This window comes from Penicillium alfredii (assembly GCF_028826965.1).
Source record: "Penicillium alfredii strain IBT 34128 chromosome Unknown utg000004l_segment0_segment0, whole genome shotgun sequence".
NCBI lineage: Eukaryota > Fungi > Ascomycota > Eurotiomycetes > Eurotiales > Aspergillaceae > Penicillium > Penicillium alfredii.
Window position 1 is genome coordinate 1,617,576 of NW_026622701.1, and position 18,938 is coordinate 1,636,513.

Below are 18,938 nucleotides of genomic sequence, written 5' to 3' on the forward strand. Positions count from 1 at the left end.
GCTTTGTCCTTCCCGTCAGCATCTGCCAACACACCCCGAGGACGAAGAAACATCCGAAGGGAAATGCCACCTTCACCAGCCGCTTCTTGAAAATCCCCCCGAATTCAGGCCATGGCGACCCACGACGCCGACCCGCGCAACGTCGACTCAGACGACGTCGAAAAGAGCTCCCGCGCCCCCAGCTCCTCGCGCCCACTAATCGATTCCGCGCGAAACGAGTGGCAATCGCACTCGCACTCGCACATCGCCCACCCCCCTTCCTCCAATGATGCCCACAACACCCCGCAAGGGATGCAAATGATCCAGTCCCTAGCGTCGGCCCCGCGATTCCGACGCTACGTGATTATCTACCCTGCCATACTCTTTCTGGGGCTACTCGGATGGTGGATAGCCGTGACGCCACGACTGCAAGAGCAGCGCTCGTTGCTCTTCTCGCTAGACCCGGCCTCTAAGGACAAATTTGGGGGCTGGTTCGGGACGAACTCGCCGCCTCGGTTTGACTATCTCATCCAGATCCGTAACCTGGATCAGGCACTGGTGCCTTTGGCTTTGCCGGAGGGAGATAAAGATCAATCGCAACGCCGGCGACGCTTGATTGTTATTGGCGACGTGCATGGGTGCAAAGATGAGCGTATGTGCGGCGATGAAATAAAGTTATGAATCACTTGCAAGTCGAGGATGCTAATAATTTCTTTTTGTTTTCTGTAATTAGTGCTCCAGCTTCTTAAAAAGGTCTCCTTCGCCCCGGCAGATGGCGACCATCTCATCTTCGCAGGTGATCTAATTAGCAAGGGTCCCGATAGTCCCGGAGTCGTGGATCTAGCCCGCAAGCACTCAGCCTCATGTGTGCGCGGGAATCACGAGGACCGCTCTCTTCTCTTGCGGCACCAGCTGGTGGCCTCTAATACCCTCGACAAAGAGGATGCGGATGACGGGTCTTTTACGGCAAAGGAGCAGCGCGAGCGCGCTCTCGCTCGGTCCCTGAACGAGGAACAAGCCCGCTGGCTGGAGACATGTCCAGTCATCCTTGATGTGGGTTCGATTCCCGGCATGGGCCACGTAGTCGTCGCGCATGCTGGTCTGGTCCCGGGTGTCGAGCTCGAGAAGCAGGACCCGGCTACCGTGATGAATATGCGGGTCATTGATCTGGACACGCATGTGCCGAGCTGGGATGGCAAGGGAGTGAAATGGGTCAAGGTAAGAACTGGTCAATCCTTTTTTTATAAGTATTTATTTTTCTTGGTTATCGAGAACTTGTTTCGGTATTCTGGTACTAAACTCTCCCAGATTTTCAACAAGCACCAGTCACTTATCGCCTCAAAGAATAAGGCTTCCTCCGACAATGTCTCCCAGACTATGACTGTCATTTATGGCCACGATGCTGATTCATCCCTCTCTATTCGCCCATACACCAAAGGGCTGGACTCTGGGTGTGTGAAGGGCGGCAAGCTGACCGCAATGATCATCGAGGACGGCGGGAAACAAAATATTGTGCAAGTCAAGTGTCGTGACTATCGCAAAGAGAAGTAGTTCTGCTTTGGCTTCATGAAATGCATATCTGGGGCTTGGGGTTTGCTTCGAAGGTTTCATTTCTGGCAAGAGTAATACAGACCGCTTTTTTTTTTTAGTCTATTTCTTGTAGCAAATTCTTTTCAGATGCAGACACATAGATCAAGGTTGACCGGGACGAGTTTCAAGGATTATAATTCTAATTTATATGCAGCGCTGATAGTGTATGTGACAGGTGAAAATCTATATCCAACCCCCCAAAAGAAAAAAAGAAAATATACCACGGTCAACACACCAATAATAACAGCATAAGCCAACTTCTCCCCCTAGTTTGGGTAGAAATAGTTCCCATCCGGCAACCAAGAAGACGGCTTCGAGAAGTCCTCATACCAAACCCCACCCAGCTTCTTTTCATGGATATAGCCAAAACGGAAATACTCGGGCTTTCCGGGGTGAAGTCGGGTCCAATTGAAGTCCGGCAGAGCGCCACCCTCCTTGGGCCGAAATTGCTTGTAGCGCTGGACATCGTTGACAAGCACACTCAGACCTTCGATGTGAGGCTCGAGCTCTGGGAACTTAAACGTTAGATGTTCGGTGTCTGGCAGAATGGGCACGTCGATCTTTGGCGGGGTGGTTCCTAGACGGGCGCCGTCGAGCAAGGCGGCGGGGGTTTGCAGGATGGAGTCGAAGCCCCAGCGCGCGATGCCGTTGATGAAGAGACCGATTAGGATTCCCTGGTATAAAAGAGAGGGTCGGGTTTGGAGGGTGGTGCCGGGGAGGAAGAGCAAAGAGAGGATATAATGGTGGATACGCAAGTTCATGTGCGGGACGGCGACGAGGATCAGAATGGTGAGAATCAAGAGGCCGTAGACGCCCAGTTTGGAGAAGAAGCGGCCCTCGCGCCGGAAGGCCAGCGCTTGCGAGACCACGATCACGACAAGGGACCCGACGATGATGAGCAGCGCGGTTACGGCGCCTGGCTGCTGTTGGATGTCGTGCAGCGTGAGGCGCGAGATCGGGATGCGGTCGAAGGTGTCGGTGTTGAGGGCGCCGACCCAGCAGCCGCCTAGCCATAGCACAGTCTTGTCGATGTGCGCGTCGAGGTTGTGGAGTGTCTCCCACGCGCAGAAATAATACAGGACGAATCCGACGAACGCACCGGGCAGAAACCGGCCCAGGCCAATTGATACCAGGTCGTAGAAGCCTGATGCCGGCGGGTCCGACGCCATAGCGACTTGGAACCATACGACAAAAAAGATCGCGCTGTAGAATGCCGGCGGCGAGGTTATTGTGAGGGACATTATGGTTGTCATTAGCACCGTGAATGCAAACAGAGGCCACCGGATATCAGAACACTCGACTGGTTTGGCTTGGCTTGACCCGGACGACGATGCCTCGCGAGTGAGAAGGAATGACATTGGGAAATGCGAGGGAAAAGGAATGCTTTCGATCCCATTTTGCTCGAAGGATGGATAATCATCTCGCTCGCCCTTGCGGTGCAAGATCGCACACCCACCTTGTGAGTCACTGGTCATCCCCGCATGCAGTGCCGCGGCGCAAATCGACGAGTCGCCGCGGTAGATGCCGCTCAGGACACCGTCGCGCCGAAGGGGTTTGCCGCCAATGACCAGCGGCCGGTAGTTGACATCCTGGTCGCCAACACCGTAAGGCTCCAAGAGCATGGCCGCCGAGCAGCCGGGAGGACAGCGAAAAGCGAAAGACTGGTCTTCAAAGGGTCGACAGGAGTCGCCATTCAATCCGCAGTCAGTGGCATTGCCCCTGAACATGGAGCTGTCAGCAACATAAAAACCAAGATAAAATCGCCGCAGGGAACGCACCATAAGCGATGGTGACACGACAGCTTGACGGGTTGTCCATATCCGAGAATATTCTTGTCAGCCACGGACGCCTTTAAAGCGGAAAAGAACACCAGCATCCAAAAGATGAGCCCACCCAGCAACAAAGCAATTTTTGCATTCTGCCACGGAAACCACCGATCAACGAACCGCGCCGGCGCCGCCTGGTATCGAGGAAACCAGGGCTGAATGTGGTGGGTATGCGGCGGGCTGGGGCCGCGGAGCCAAGTATGCAGCCCCGAGAGTGAGCAGGAAAACCGCGGCTCGTGTCTAATGGTTCTTGATCGGGACAGGGCAGGTGCCGAGCCACGGAGGTGCGAGGGAAGAAGCGGGATATCACCCAATTCTAAATCATCGTCGAGTTCGAGATCGCCGCTGTCTCGGACATCGTACCGAAGATCCGCGTTTTTGTCCGTGTAGTGGGATTGAGGGTCTTGCAGGAGTGAATTTGCCGACTTGTCGGACGACAGCGAGGTCCGGTCGCCTCCTTCATCAGGCCCGGATTGCGATTGCATCCTTGCACTCGCAGGAGTTCGAGATTCGCCTGATCTTGTCTTCTTGTTACGGGGGACGTCGCGACGCGATTAGGGGGTGTTCATCTGGTCTTGGCCTTAGTCATCTTGCGATGATGCTGGCATTCTTGGCGATGAATCAAATGGATGACAGTATGATCGTTCGAAATGGCTCAAAAGCCATTCAAGGCATGGTGGGACTGATGTTTTTTTCTTGTGAGGAACGCCATGGGGGACTTTGGTCTCCACATTCAAAATCATGCTCGATATGTTGATATTGGAAGCGGCACACCAGATCGTATATTTACACCATTTTCCCAACAGATTCCCGGGCCAATTGAAGCTCTAGAATAGCAAGGTCTGGGGATTCGAGGTCAGACTGTCAATGTCCATATAATCTTCTAGGTCACAACCGGAAGGAAGCTATATCAAAAGTCGGCCACAAAAAGGTCATTGAAACAAGGATCCCCGGCATGATTTTCAAAGAGCTTCAACTATTGACTCTTCCTAGGATATCTGCTGGTAGGTACATACACTCAGTACATCTGGGCTGGCGAACCGAGATGCGTTTTCACAATCAATGAGGGTTGTTTTCCATTGTGGACAAGGAAATTATGCTTGTTGATGTCCCTATGTTTGATTCCCAGCTGGTGCAGTTTCGACAATGAAAGGCTGCATATATCCAAGCCCTCGGGTGTGGCATGCCGAGAGGGAGTAATATGGGCCACGAGAAGCCCAATCACTGGGCCTTCCTCGGTCAAATGACCTAGGAAATCTGGTCCGACGTCGTGGCCTTGGATCCATTTGTATGCTGTCGTTTCGGCTTCGAAATATGGCATCTCCCATGGAAAGCGTGCGAATTTCACAATCACGGCCGAATCAAAGCGACCACAGGTCGCTTCAAAGATATTGGAACGAAGTTCATGTTCCACACTCAGTTCGAGATGGTCGACCTGGACAGGGTGCCATCGATCGGTGATTCCTGCGAGGTCGAGGTCGATCTTCAAGGCTGTAGCAAAGTGTCGGGTTTGCCGTTGCCGGGTCGCGGGAAAAATGGCCATGATTCCAGTCTCCCTCTGGGAGTGGTGGTAATATTGATATGAAAATAGGACCGAAACACATGTCGTCGGGCTCATAGAGCCCTGGGTCGATGATAATGTATTTGACAAATTGACTGTCGACTAGGACTCAAAATCCATGTTCGTCTTCGTTGGTTGGATCGACGGATACTTGGAGCAATTTGATGTTGGGATTGTTGGTATAACCATAGCTTTCCGTCCTCGGTAGGTCACAGGCGCGATAAAGCGACAGCCGACTAGGGGGATACTAATATCAAAGGGGAGTCCCTCGGTCAAAGGAGAATTATCTGCCTCCAAACCTAAGAGCTGACGTCGTCAGAACTCTCTCTCCTGGTTGCGTAGAGAGACATTGTGTCACAGAGTTGGCGTTATGAATGGCGAAGCCTTCATCGCTTCAGTGAGCATTTGATCGATCTGTGCGATGAAGAATAACAACTTCAAAGATAATTAAAGAAGAAAGAAAAAGGTGCTAGTCTTCACGTGTACTGCTATAGAGTGCCACTATCGCTTTACTCCATATAGCCTAATATAGCGCGCTCCGCTGGGCTAGCGTATACACAAAAGGAAGAAAAATTAATAATAAAAGTAATCAGAAAGACAATTAAAAGACGATTAAGAAGAACAACAAAGGTAGAAGGCCCATAAAGAACTCGAGATTTCGATAGAGTAAACCTTTTTATTTTCCTCTCTTATTTTCTCTATTCAATAGGAGGGCAGCTTATAGAGTAGGAGAGGTGGAGAGGGTTCCAAATATCAAGAGAATGTTTGCTTCTCTGTCGAGGATCCAACACACAGATGATCAATTCCCAGCTCGGTTAGACTGTGAAATTAGGAAAATAAGAAGGGCTGTCAAAAATTGGGTGCCAGATCCAGGGATAGTTCACATCCTGACAAGGAGTGGATCTGATGTTTTGATGCCCCAAAAGACTCGGCTGAAAACACCACAAATCCACTCATTTATACCTTGTGATCTTCATTCCGGTCATAAGCTCCAGGAATTGCATAACTCAACGATATTCAGTCGTCAATCATCCTTCCAGGGTCCGCGCGACTGCATGACACTAACTCATTAGGGTATGGAGTCGATGCCCCCCTTTCCCGCCCAATGCGGCTGAAGTTGGACTCGAAGTGGTCGTGATGATGCCCCTCCAAATGAAAAACTCGGGCGTGTTTTGAGTTCACAGTCTCGACGAGATTCTGTCATGGCGCGGCCAGCAGAGCGGCATCTGGTGCTGGCGTTCGTTCTTCTCCTCGTCTATGCTACCCACACCCTCGCCCAACCCGACCCTCCAGCTAAGGAGGGCTGGAAGTTCGATGACAACTCGCGCTCCAGCTGGGACATCCTCTGGACATGTGTTTCAACGATCTTCGCCTGTACATGGACAACACTGCATATGCCGCTGCCTAAACGCGATGAAACCGACGTTGTTCATATGTGTAGCAAGCTGATGGCGTGGATTTATGCCATCCTCGCCCCAGAGCTATTTGCCGTGCTGGCTGCCGAGGACCTATGGCAGGCACGGTCGGTGGCGGCGCGCTGCAATGCTGCCTTTCTCGCCGTTGAGAGCGAGAATGCCGACGCCAGTTCGTCGTGGTCTGAGACGCCCGCTGCACAGACTGCTACAAACCCGGCCAACCGGTGGAGAGCGGTCCATGGCTTTGTCTGAACATGTATGGTCTGATTCTGGAGACCACAGATGAATGGACGTTTCCCGTTCAGCCCGGCAATGTGGTTCCTTTGATCCAGGCCGGCGTGGTCAAGCCCTCGCATTTGCGAGCGCGCGATATCGAAGATCGAGCCAAGGCAGACTCCTTTGCCAAGGCGTTTACGATCTTGCAAAGTAGCTGGATTGCATGCAATGTCATTGCGCGAAAAGCATACGGCCTCCCCATCTCGGCTCTGGAGATCTCGACGGTGGCGTATGTGGTATGCGCTGCCATCACCTACGCGGTGTTGTGGCACAAGCCCAAGGACATGGTCACACCCATCGTAATCCCGTTTCCGTATAAGCGCAACGATGAAAACATGCCAGGCCAAATCATGGAGGCCTTGGATGAGAGCTATGGACGTTGGATGCACATCTCGGATACAACCACCGACCAAACAACACCGATGTCGGACTTTTTACTCTTGCCGCTCATGATATTGATCTTTCCAGTTGTCATGACGCAGGCCTTCTTTCGATCCAATATGCTGAAACGCACTATAAGAAAGTTTCGAAATCGCAGAGCACGCCACCTGAGCCCGTCGGAGAACACCCCGCCCATGAGCGAAGGCCAAACCCGCGATAAAGAAGCGCCTCGCGATGAAGAAGCAGTTCAAGAGGGCGAGGGCCCATCTAATGAGCCCCGGTCCAGCATCGAGGAGACCGAGAAAAAGTCCGAAGGCGATCAGGAGTTACTTACGGTTCGTGTGCAAGTCCAGCAGAATCAGATGTTGATTGTCACCGCGGTAGCCTTTTGCGGGATTCATGTTGCTGCGTACGTGTGATATCCTCACATTTCTTCCTATCTTTTTCTTTTTCTTCTTTCTTTCGTGGCTAACCATTCCATTCCGAACAGATGGAATTCCTCATTCCCAACCAAGGCCGAGCAGATAGCCTGGCGGGTGTTCTCCCTCGTTGCATTAGGCATGGCCGTCCTGTACTATCTTGCCTCGTGGTGGCAGGACATCGAGCTTTGGCGCAAATGGGGCCCTGATGGAAGGCATCAGAATGGTATTACTCAGCCATGGACGTTGTGGGATGTGGCTTGGATTTCCACCGTGGGTATTTTCTATTCGATTGCTCGTTGGGGCAATCTCATTTTGATGTTTGTGGCCCTGAGGGCGCTGCCTCCTGGCTCGTATACGACAATCAACTGGATGTCTACTATCCCGCATATATAGTTGATCTATTGGGAACTCTGATTGATTGTTATTCTCATGTTGAATATCAAGGGGGAAAAGGTCTCTTCTTTTTGAAAAAGGATGTATGTATTGGCTGAACGAGCGACTATCACAATAGAAAATCAAAGCACCACAACCATGGTTCCAACCAAGGGTATCAACATAAGTCGTAATTCGTGGACCTCCGTCAGATCATGAAGAGGTGAACGCGACAAAGTAGCAAGATCATGAATGACCGAGATGAACGGGTGATTTTTTTTTTTTTTTTTTGCGTTTTTGCAAGGGCAATTCGCAGAGAGAGGTTTCAAGGAGCAACCCATTCGCTCTGAGTCAACAAAGACATGCATGCAGCCCTTAACTAGCCCATTTTAGACAGCAGAGCGACCCCAGCGACGGCGGTGGCTATTGGTTGAATATTAGCCTACGTAACGAGGCCAGGGAGTAGACGTAGACAAGAGAATCAGTGCACAGGGTGTAGTAGTTGGTAACTTACTTTCCATCCGAAGTAGTGTCGCGAACACGGAAGGTAAACCAGATACCCTGCAGGAGAGAGTCATATTAGAAGGCAATCAAACACAAAATAGATCCATCGAGAGGATTGAGTGATAGCATACCACGATGGCAGACACGAGCCAGAGAATAGCCGACAAAAAGCTAAATGCCTCAGCAGCCTTCCAGCGCCCACAGACCGAGTTGTTGAAGAAGTGCCATCCCCAGATGCTGCCGCAGGGCAGATGGCGCAGGGCGTCGACGAGAATACCGAATGCCGCGAACCACGCGAAGGAGATGAGGACGTCCACTGTGTGAAAGATTAGTATATCTTCGTACACGACATGCATAATAGGAATCTGCAGAATATGTGGAAGTACGTACGAGGCCAGCTGAAGAAACTCGAGGAAAACGGAATGAGCCAGATTAGGCCCAGTAATATCGATAGGCCGGCGATGACTTCTGTGTAGATCCAGCGGGCTTGGGGCCAGATGTCGACGTCGGAAGACGAGGCGAGGTAGTGCCCGATGAGACCGGCGACGATCTGGATAGGAGAAAATGTGAGCAACAGCTATTATTTTTCTGTATGGCTTGGGGGGTTGGGGGGTTTCCCTTACCGCTGCAAAGGCGATTTCCGCGACGCGGAGCACGATGGAGGCGAGGCGCGAGACGACGGGCATGGTGGTAGTGATAATAGATAGAGGTAGACGATGAATTGGTCAGTTAAGAAAGAGGTCCGGTAAAGAGTCGATGTAGAGAGTAGATGAGATGTGAGGTAAATAGAGAGATGTGGCACAAGCAACCCCCACGAGCTAGAGGGGGAAAGCCGGTCCTTTTAAAAGCCAGCAAGCAAGGGCCAAGGAAAAAAAAAAGAAAGAAAAGGAAAAGCAAGAAACGAATCATATGAAGTAACTAAAATCAAATTAACATAAAATAAACCCGCTCGAGACACCAAGACCCACCGACTTCGTGCAGAGTCGTCAGATCTCTCCCGAAGCAGTTAGGGCTAGCATCATCTTCGCCCAACTTCTTTTTTTTTGCTTTGGCGTTCAGGCAGTGTAGATCGTCCTTACGTGCCCGTGGCTTGACTTGTTCTTTTTCTTACTTCCGATCGGAGCAAGGAGGATCGTGGACTATCAGGATAGTTACTTGCCCGTGTCTACTGGGTTGTCTCACTGGCAAGTACCCCAGCCCATCCCTGTTTTCTTCGACGGGGATGCGTTGGCCAGGTCTGGGAATTTGGACTGGAGGACGTTGCCGATCGCCACTATTTGTCTCTTTCTCTCCTCTCTTTTTTCGCCCACGCACCTCTCGTCTCCACTCGAGAGAGCAACATCGTTGCAGCCTGCAGAGCCCGCTTGACATGCGCAGCAAATCCTCCACACGTCCCGCATTCCAGTACTGTACTGTAGCTGCCGATGATCCGAGTACATACAGCACTGTAGAACTCACTGTAAAACTACTCTCTGCCCCCTTGCGAAATCTGACATCACTTGATCCAGAACTCTTCACAGTATTCTCCCGGAGGTCTTGGGGTAAGTGGCTGATGCCGACGTCAGCCCTATGACGTGGGGGCGGGTGGACCTGCTTGCGCTGCGAAATTGATGGAGGGTATATTCATCCATGGATTGCACTTTTTATCTTATTTGATTTTTCTTCTACTTGGATCGCAATGACCAGTGTAGACCCAGGAAATTCCCCTCGCTAGCGTGAAAGCCTCGCGCGATCTCCATCGTAGGCAGAAGAGATCTACTGCGGTGCCACAATTACTATGTATAGAATCCCCGGGCCTTGCAGTACAGGGCCACATCCATTGTGGCAGTGAAAAAGCAAAGCCTCTTGACCAGAAAATTCATGCTGCCTACGCCTTGCCGGTAAAGTAAGGATAAGAAACTCCCACTCAACATACACACTCACTCAACACCATGGGTATTAGTCGTCACTTGCCCTCAAAAGTCTCCCCCAAAAATCACATCAACAATTCATAAATGCGCCTTAGACGCTCTTCTTATCGCCCGGCAAAAACCATGCCATCACATCCCGGAATACCCCCTTAGCACCAGTCTCGATCACATCGCCATGGCACGGGATCAGCCGATCAAAGTCCCACTGTTCGATACGCCTCACAGACTCGGTGAAGGCGGGACGGTCCCGTGGAGACAAAATCCACCACGCAAACCGTCTATGTCCCATAGCGGGCGGTGCCGTCGACAGCAGCGGGAGCACTAATTTCGTAAGGAAATTCGGCTTCGATTTTTCGGAGGTCTTGGAGTACTGTTCATGGGCGGGCAGGTTGAACAGCAGATCAGCCTCAATGACAGAACGCGAGGGCTTGTGCAAAAACACTAGCTCGCGCGACCCGTGACCGTGCACGTACTCGGAATCGAAGTCGGCGTCAAACTCGGCCGAGATCGTCCGCGGGGACCCATCATTCCGGAATACATGCTGGAACGGGGTATCCTTGAACTCGGGGTTCGACTGCCGTTTCTCCCAGAGGCCCTCGGGCGCAAGGATCTCGGCCTGCGGGTATGCCTTCTTCCAGGAGGTGATGTGCAGGTGGTGCTCGAGATCCGGGGCCGTGATGTACTTAACGTTACCGCCGAGGGAATCGACTGTCTCGCGCACTTCGGGCGTGAGACTCACCGGCGAGAACACTGCGAGCGAACCCGTGGAGAGCTTGACTGCCATACGCAAGGAGTGGGTTAGCAGCAGATCACAGACCCAGTAGTACCAGTCAACCATGCTCATGCTCCGGATGGTATGCGCTCCTCTCTCCTGTAAGGGTGGGCTACTACTCACCCAGTGTCCCTCGGCCGCCGAACTGCAGGTGTCCAAACCGCGCGAACGGTAGGCTCATTGTGACGATATCGGGCGTCACCTGGCGAATGACCATCGTGGCCGCTGGATTCGACGGAAAGAGCTGCAGCATTTTGGCGGGTGGGTTTCGCGATTTGGTTTTCACTCGAGAGTTACACTCCCTGGCGTTGGGTGTCTCAGTTTTCAACAGCTCGCACCTGTGCAGCGCAGGTGGAAGAACACAATTCAGCACTGGGAATGCTACTAGACGAATAGTGGAGCTTTCTCAAGCGAGACACACAGTATATTCGCAATGCGTGGGAGAAAGAGGGGCAAAGATGAAGATGAAAGTGCGACCGAGCTGAAGCTTCAGAGGTGACGTGATGATTGCGGGCTTATCAGCCTCGGCTCCACATCCCCCGGCAGTACAGAGCAAGTGACATTTTTATAGTTGTGATCGTGTAATACGCTATTGCTATTAAGATTGATCTATAGCTGCTAGCAATGCAAAAATGACCAAAGGGTATCATGCAGAATAATAAGCTTGAGATCAAAGCACACGAACAGGCTAACCATGCCAGCCCCGACGAGTTTCCCCCATGGTTTCCTCGCGATGGGGAATGATCGACTCTTCAATTTCAAAGACTTCGATCAGTTGCTCCCATGTCTCAAAATCCAGACTAAAAACGGCCTGGTGTTTCTGAATGCCCTTTTTCTGCGCTTCACTAGGCGCGTATGGCGCCGAGGCATCTATCAAAGCCCCCGTTAGTTCAGTGCAATGCGAAAACTGGATATTGTATAGTAAAGCCGGAGAAACTCACGAAGCGTTGGCAGCTGGCGGCTATCCACAGAAACCCCGACAGTTCCGTCGCGAACCAAGAAGCTGACGTAGAACATATTCTCCACACTCTGTCCAAAGGAGCGGGGATTGATGCAGAAACGGAACAGAGGAATTCCGCCATCGTCAGCAATATTGTATTGGTCCATCACTTCTTGCACCCTGTCCGGACTGGGGTCCTCTTCCTGGGATAGTCTCTCTTCCACCATCTCTTGGCTCGTTTTCTGGGTATCCGCAAGATTCCTGTTAATTTCGGAGCACATCACGGTGAGATTCGAGTTCTCCTGCTGGTCGAGGTCCTGCTGTTCAAGATCTTGAGGCTGCACTGCTAGTGATGGATCAATTCGCTCCGCCTCTCTCCGCTGTATCTGCTGCCGCGCGCGCTTTTGAAGCGACAGTGGCCCCAATAACCATCCAGATACAGCGGGCCGAGCATTATACGGGAAGCACGCAGTTCGACCCAGCCAGTCCCAGTTCATTGCGTCGCCCACATCCTCATCATCACTATCATTGGCTTCTCGCTGGGTTCTGGAGACACGCGATCGACGTTGAGTCCCGTTGGGCGAGGCTGTGGTACTTTCTGGGCCGTCACGCATGAACGAAATACACTTTGAAACAAATTCATCGACGTCGATTCCTGCAGTAGACTCCCCGAGTGCGAGCTGGGAGGTTTTCTTATGCGAAAGATCGGCGGCACTGACGAGGAGGCGTGAATCAATGGTGGCGTCGGACGTCTGCTTGACTTGGACGAAGATCTCGTTGGCTTTCTCAACGGTTTTGTATAGCCCATCGTTTCCTGTCTGAAGATACTCCGCTCGCGAGTCTGTTTTTTCTCGGCTATTAGAACGTGTTCCTGTCATTCATCACCCATTCCCACAACGGCAACTTACCATTCAGTTCCCTGGTCAGATCTCTCAGTCCTCTCCGAATCTGCCGTCGTTCGCCAGCATCTTGGTCGGGGTCATAGTATCTTTTATCATTGCCACCTTGCGATGAGGGAACTTGCGACTGGATATTGGTAGTGCGGTCGGTCAGTCGTCGACGCTTGTTTTGACTTGAGCGCGCCATATGGGTGTTTCTTTTGTTGGTGCTTCTGTGGGGGTTTTCCTTGTCCGAGTATGATGAGTTAGGCGATGAAATTGGGCTGGAACTTCGCGTTGCCTCGTCCAGCTGAGAGTGAAGAATGGGTGCCATGCTCGATCGGAGTTGCGTTGATGCCAGCTGAGATGCAAGTTATAGAAACAAAGAAATCAAGGAAATCAAGCGAGTGGACACCACACCAAATTTTAGCGTGGAACACTGTAAAACCCCAGCAAACGGGCGAAGATGGACGAAACCGCAATGAACCGAAGCCAAACCAAACCCGCCGATCTCGAGGCGCGTCGCCAGATCGCGTGTCTCACGTGATGTCATCTCCCCCGCGTCAGAAGCTTGGAGCTTCAGCCTTCGGTGACTCTTAGGGACACAGTCTTAGGGACACGGAGATGGAAGCATTTACCTTTGCTGTTTCCACCCAGGTGGGCTTTCCAGTCTACATCAAGATGTATGTCTCTCGCGGGACCCATGAAGTCAATATGCTGACAGCTTCGCAGTGGCTCCTTGGAAGGGAAGCAGAAGCAAACCCCATTCTCCGTTCTTCTCAAGAACCCAGAACTACGTCATGTCGGATCCGCTCAGAACCCTGCCTCGGATCTGTTTGTGACCGCCCAGCTGTGGGCGGACTCAAAGCCCCTCGGTGTACCTTTGCAGACCTCATACAAAGCATTCAAGACCATCCGACAGTGGAATGAATGGTTGCAGATGCCCATGTCCATTCAGGATGCACCTCTTAATTCTCAATTGGCGATCACGATCTGGGATTTGTCCCCGCTGGCGGGTGATGGAGTCCAAGGCCACGATGTGCCATTCGGCGGAACAACGATCCCACTTTTCAACCATGAGGGCAAGTTACGAATGGGACGGCAAAAGTGCAAGGTGTATCGTCATAAAGCTGCCGATGGTTTCTCGTCGACAACCACCCCATCGACTCCACCGCCGAAGCGACGGAGACCCAATTCCCGCGATCCTCTGGGCCCGTCATTGGAAGAATCGGAATTGGAGCGAGTCGAGGTCTTGATCAAGAAGCATGAAATGGGCGAAATTACCCGGATTGACTGGATGGATCAGATGGTGTTCCGCCAGTTGGAGAAGCTGAAGCTGAATGCCGAAGAAGCGGCTCGCAAACGCGCTTTGCGCCTGAAGACATCGGACCAGGAGACTCCCGATGAGGACGAGAGCTCGGACGAAGAAGGTCTGGATGATGAGAATTTTGTGCTCTATGTGGAATTTCCACGCTTTGATCATCCGATCGTCTGGGCCGACCACCAATATCCTCCGCCGCCCATCTCGTCCTATCCACAGAATGTGCCCTCTCATCCCAATTCTGCTTTGAAACCAGTCCCAGAAGTCCGATTCGGCCCTGGAATCGAGGGAGCTGATGGCACAGGAGTCATCCGCATCTATGATCCCGAAGTCGGTCAAGCCGGGAACCCTTGTGAAGACAAGCACCGGCGATTGATCCGCAGTCATAGGACAGGGATCATGGACCGGGACCTGAAGCCCAACCAGAAGAACCGTGACGATCTGAACGTAATCTTATCATACGAACCAACACAGGACCTCACTGCTGAAGAGAAGGACCTTGTGTGGCGATTCAGATACTATTTGACCCGAGAGAAGCGGGCATTGACGAAGTTCGTCAAATCGGTCAATTGGCGAGACGTGGGAGAGTCACGTCAGGCTATCGAGATTCTTCCCAAATGGACGGAGATTGATGTCGATGATGCCTTGGAGCTCCTGGGGCCCACCTTTGACAACCCGGCGGTTCGTTCGTATGCCGTGGAAAGACTTCGCAAGGCAGATGACGATGAGCTTCTTTTGTATCTTTTGCAATTGGTCCAGGCTCTGAAGTACGAGGAGAACTCTGAGACTGAGACTGAAGACGCTGCCTCTGATTCTTCGCTCGCCAATTTCCTCATTACGCGGGCCGCGAAAAACTTCAAACTTGGAAACTACCTGCACTGGTATCTCATGGTCGAATGTGATGATGCCGGTCCAGGCACGCTGTCGAGCCAGCGCCGACTCTTCGCGCGGGTTGAATACTACTTCATGGCCGAGCTAGAAAAGATCCATCCGGAACATCGCAAGACCCTGTTACGGCAAGGCGAGCTGGTCACGGTTCTCTCGAAGATTGCCAAAGACATCCGCTTCGCTCGGGAGAATCGGGTCGTGAAAATCGAAAAGCTGAAAAAGTCTCTACGTGATCCGAAGAATGATTTGATCCATATTGACCCTCCCTTGCCTCTCCCCTTGGATCCCGACGTGTTCGTGGTTGGATGCTTCCCCGATGAGTCCAACGTCTTCAAATCAACACTCTCCCCTTTACACATTACATTCAAGACCACTGATGGTCGACGGTATCCCCCTGTTGTTCAAGGTTGGCGACGATCTGCGTCAGGATCAGTTGGTCATCCAAATCATCATTTTGATGGACCGTCTGCTGCAAAAGGAAAACCTCGATCTGAAGCTGACCCCATATCGAATCCTTGCCACTAATTCGACTGCCGGTGCGGTGCAGTTCATTCCGTCAACCTCTCTCTCGGCCGCCTCTGCCAAGTACAAATCCATCCTGGCTTATCTGGAAGCCAACAACCCAGACGACAGCGAGCCACTCGGGGTCCGCAAGGAGACCATGGACACGTATATCAAATCATGTGCGGGGTATTGTGTGATCACTTACCTCCTCGGCGTGGGCGACCGTCACCTCGAGAACCTGCTGCTTGCGCCAGATGGCCACTTCTTCCACGCTGACTTTGGTTTCATCCTGGGGCGTGACCCCAAACCCTTCGCTCCAATGATGAAGCTCTGCAAGGAGATGGTTGAGGGCATGGGTGGTACAACCTCGCCACACTATCTGCAGTTCAAGCAGTACTGCTACACTGCCTATACGACTCTGCGCAAATCCGCCAATTTGATTCTCAATCTGTTTAGTTTGATGGTTGACGCCAATATCCCCGATATCCGTGTCGAGCCCGACAAGGCCGTGCTGAAGGTCAAGGAGCGTTTCCATCTTGAGATGTCCGAAGAGGAAGCCATTCGCCATTTCGAGCAACTCATCGGCGATAGCGTCAATGCCATCTTTGGTGTTGTGATTGATCGCTTGCACGAATTTGTACAAGGTTGGCGAGCATAATTTCGATCTCTGGATTCTACCTTTTGGCTTCACAGCGTATCCATAATCGAGCCCTTGGGAATCTCTGGCTAAGCTTGGGCCTGGATCTTTCTGTTTACTTTTGGCGTGTACACGGCGTTGAGGTCGGGGGATTTAGGGCATAATCTCGGACAGGTGTGGCATAGAACTCGGCGCAACATGGATATACACAACCACTAGAATACCCAACAGAGTCAATCGATTTGCTTAGTTCTGATTTACATTCCAGCTTGTCCTCCGGCATCCCCTGAACCCCCTATGTAGAATTTCCCATCTCCATGCTGCCTCCGCGCCAACTCCCGTTCACGAGCGCGCACCTGCTGGCTGCGCCTTTTGGCAGCCCGTTTCTGGGCCTTTTCATATTCTTTTTGCGATTTGGAGTTTTCAGCAGTCGGGTTTGTGTTGGCGTTCGCCTGGGCATCGGAGGAGAAAAGTCGTTTCAGCCAGTCGAACATGCTGGTTTGATTTTGTTTAACTCTTGATGTGTATCAACACATCGGAAATAATGATATAATATTCGGCCCCATTCAGTCAAATGGATCTAGGCAAGATTTTAGTGTTTTTCTGATAAGTACTCTGTGGAACATCTATACCGTGCACTTTTATATGTTCGTGTCAAGACTTAGATATCATATAGTGGTGTGAACAAAGGAAAATGTTCTATGGCAGCACTATGAGGGCGGGCTTGGCTTTTAAAGGATCGGACGTGTGGATCACACTACAACTATCTAGCCAAGATGGTCGATCACCACGTAACTCGGGGAGGCGCCCGGATGCCCTATGCCAACCGACAATAAACTGCACCTGCTTACAAGGCACAAGAGGCTCCACTGTATAAATTTTGATCTTAAAGTGCTAGATTGAAACTTTGTATTATTACTCTTCAAGGGAGACAATCTCACTACTATTGTGATGAATGGATTTGCTTCATCTTTAGGGGGGCAGTTACAAAGGAATCCTATGCGAGTTTCCACAGATGCTTAATACTTGGTCCATGAAATCGAGATATATATATATATATTCTGCGTACTACGAATATCATGATGTCGAGGTTTTCAACGATTGCAGTCCCATAGACGAGGATGATAGCCAATCAGATTGCTCATAGCAAAGGAACTCCAGATTTCACCCAACCGAGACGGCTCGTCCAATCAGCGTGCGCTAGTGACATCGACCAGTATACCGCGTCTATAATTGAGATAATTCTTCGCTGATAGAAATCTTCCTTTCATCACTTATACCTTTTATAATCATTAATCACTTGTTTTTTTTTTTTTTTTTTTTTTTTTTTTCGGTTCACGATGGCGTCGATACAACACGAAAGCCTCAATCCGCCCAGTTCGACTACTAACCCAACTCCCGATATAGAGAAAGAAAGCGCCATGGTTTCAACAAAACCCCAAGAAAAACAATCAGCGTTCAAAAATCTCGGCATCTTGGATCGCTTTCTTGCGATATGGATTTTCCTGGCCATGGCCATCGGGATCATTCTGGGCAACTTGGTCCCGAACACTGGTCCTGCATTACAACGAGGCACATTTGTTGGTGTGTCAGTTCCAATCGGTGAGTAGAATTCTATAACATGGTATTCCAGGTTCCAAGTTAACATATTATTGCACAGCTGTTGGTTTACTTGTTATGATGTACCCGATTCTCTGCAAAGTCCGATATGAATCTCTGCATCGGGTGTTTCAAACTCGACAGATATGGATCCAGATGGCGTTTAGCATAGTGCTCAACTGGATTATTGCTCCGTTCTTAATGGTATGCGATTCTTTGACTATGTCAGGTATATTTTCTCATTCCTAGTGCCCATGCTGACCTCGATAGTTGGGCCTGGCATGGGCTTTCCTACCCGACGAGCCTGAGCTGCGACAGGGACTGATTCTGGTTGGAATTGCACGGTGCATTGCCATGGTAAGCAGTTTAACTAAAAAGACGAACTGTACATTTAATCGAAAATTTACTAACACAATTTCTCGATCAGGTCTTGATATGGACAGGTCTCGCCGGCGGAGACGGAGAATACTGTGCCATCCTGGTAGCACTCAACTCACTCCTCCAAATGGTGCTTTTCGCACCCATGGGCGTATTCTTTATCCGCGTCATCAGCGGCGACTCGGTAACCTTCGAATACACCACCGCAGCCAAAAGCGTCGCCGTATTCCTCGGCATTCCCCTCGGCGCTGCAATACTCACGCGGTTCACAATCCGCCAAGCCATCTCTGCGAAATGGTACGACCAGGTCTTTCTGAAGTGGGCGAGTCCGTGGTCGCTGATCGGGCTCTTGTTCACGATCTTGGTGCTGTTTGCGTCGCAGGGCCGACAGGTCGTCCACCAGATTGTTTCGGTGATTCGGGTTGCCGCGCCGCTGGTGGTTTACTTTGCTGTGGTCTTTTTCGCGACTTTGTTTATTGCGCATAGATGCGGGTTTGGGTATAAGCTGGCTGCGACGCAGAGCTTTACTGCGGCTAGCAATAATTTCGAGTTGGCTATTGCGGTTGCTGTTGCGACGTTTGGCGCGAATAGTAACCAGGCGCTGGCTGCTACTGTTGGACCTTTGATTGAGGTTCCGGTGTTGTTGGGCTTGGTTTACGCTGTGAAGGTTATCGCTAATCGGCTGGGCTGGAAGGATTAAAAGGATGGAATGTTGCTAGCACTTATTCTCGCCTATTGAGAGGTCCTAAAATATTATTATTGGAATTAAATACACTCTACGGGCA

At 51.2% G+C, this 18,938-nt stretch overlaps 10 protein-coding genes across 10 annotated transcripts; 4 read left to right on the forward strand and 6 right to left on the reverse strand.

The window, feature by feature from the left end:
- Positions 1–111: 111 nt before the first annotated feature.
- NUU61_002269 (putative serine/threonine-protein phosphatase) lies at positions 112–1,530 on the forward strand (the record flags this gene model as incomplete). The annotated part of the gene is made up of 3 exons (XM_056652851.1): positions 112–631; positions 713–1,197; positions 1,288–1,530. The coding sequence occupies 3 exons, from the start codon at positions 112–114 to the stop codon at positions 1,528–1,530; spliced, it is 1,248 nt and encodes a 415-aa protein (XP_056513918.1).
- A 305-nt stretch (positions 1,531–1,835) lies between these two features.
- Positions 1,836–3,880, reverse strand: NUU61_002270 (LCCL domain-containing protein; the record flags this gene model as incomplete). The annotated part of the gene is made up of 2 exons (XM_056652852.1): positions 1,836–3,288; positions 3,348–3,880. The coding sequence occupies 2 exons, from the start codon at positions 3,878–3,880 to the stop codon at positions 1,836–1,838; spliced, it is 1,986 nt and encodes a 661-aa protein (XP_056513919.1).
- A 533-nt stretch (positions 3,881–4,413) lies between these two features.
- Positions 4,414–4,938, reverse strand: NUU61_002271 (alpha-galactosidase A precursor; the record flags this gene model as incomplete). Its single annotated transcript, XM_056652853.1, has 1 exon — positions 4,414–4,938. One exon carries the CDS (start codon positions 4,936–4,938, stop codon positions 4,414–4,416), a length of 525 nt encoding a protein of 174 aa, XP_056513920.1.
- Positions 4,939–6,158: 1,220 nt separating this feature from the next.
- On the forward strand, positions 6,159–7,843 carry NUU61_002272 (uncharacterized protein; the record flags this gene model as incomplete). The annotated part of the gene is made up of 3 exons (XM_056652854.1): positions 6,159–6,605; positions 6,647–7,437; positions 7,519–7,843. 3 exons carry the CDS (start codon positions 6,159–6,161, stop codon positions 7,841–7,843), a joined length of 1,563 nt encoding a protein of 520 aa, XP_056513921.1.
- Positions 7,844–8,211: 368 nt separating this feature from the next.
- NUU61_002273 (MARVEL domain-containing protein) lies at positions 8,212–9,012 on the reverse strand (the record flags this gene model as incomplete). Its single annotated transcript, XM_056652855.1, has 5 exons — positions 8,212–8,245; positions 8,337–8,383; positions 8,458–8,642; positions 8,717–8,876; positions 8,950–9,012. 5 exons carry the CDS (start codon positions 9,010–9,012, stop codon positions 8,212–8,214), a joined length of 489 nt encoding a protein of 162 aa, XP_056513922.1.
- A 1,315-nt stretch (positions 9,013–10,327) lies between these two features.
- NUU61_002274 (uncharacterized protein) lies at positions 10,328–11,261 on the reverse strand (the record flags this gene model as incomplete). Its single annotated transcript, XM_056652856.1, has 2 exons — positions 10,328–11,013; positions 11,132–11,261. 2 exons carry the CDS (start codon positions 11,259–11,261, stop codon positions 10,328–10,330), a joined length of 816 nt encoding a protein of 271 aa, XP_056513923.1.
- A 435-nt stretch (positions 11,262–11,696) lies between these two features.
- On the reverse strand, positions 11,697–13,034 carry NUU61_002275 (uncharacterized protein; the record flags this gene model as incomplete). Its single annotated transcript, XM_056652857.1, has 3 exons — positions 11,697–11,878; positions 11,950–12,762; positions 12,857–13,034. 3 exons carry the CDS (start codon positions 13,032–13,034, stop codon positions 11,697–11,699), a joined length of 1,173 nt encoding a protein of 390 aa, XP_056513924.1.
- Positions 13,035–13,450: 416 nt separating this feature from the next.
- On the forward strand, positions 13,451–16,197 carry NUU61_002276 (phosphatidylinositol 3-kinase VPS34; the record flags this gene model as incomplete). The annotated part of the gene is made up of 3 exons (XM_056652858.1): positions 13,451–13,509; positions 13,559–15,328; positions 15,405–16,197. 3 exons carry the CDS (start codon positions 13,451–13,453, stop codon positions 16,195–16,197), a joined length of 2,622 nt encoding a protein of 873 aa, XP_056513925.1.
- Positions 16,198–16,433: 236 nt separating this feature from the next.
- Positions 16,434–16,670, reverse strand: NUU61_002277 (uncharacterized protein; the record flags this gene model as incomplete). The annotated part of the gene is made up of 1 exon (XM_056652859.1): positions 16,434–16,670. The coding sequence occupies one exon, from the start codon at positions 16,668–16,670 to the stop codon at positions 16,434–16,436; it is 237 nt and encodes a 78-aa protein (XP_056513926.1).
- An 846-nt stretch (positions 16,671–17,516) lies between these two features.
- Positions 17,517–18,853, forward strand: NUU61_002278 (arsenic resistance protein; the record flags this gene model as incomplete). Its single annotated transcript, XM_056652860.1, has 4 exons — positions 17,517–17,778; positions 17,837–17,979; positions 18,046–18,132; positions 18,203–18,853. The coding sequence occupies 4 exons, from the start codon at positions 17,517–17,519 to the stop codon at positions 18,851–18,853; spliced, it is 1,143 nt and encodes a 380-aa protein (XP_056513927.1).
- Positions 18,854–18,938: the final 85 nt, after the last annotated feature.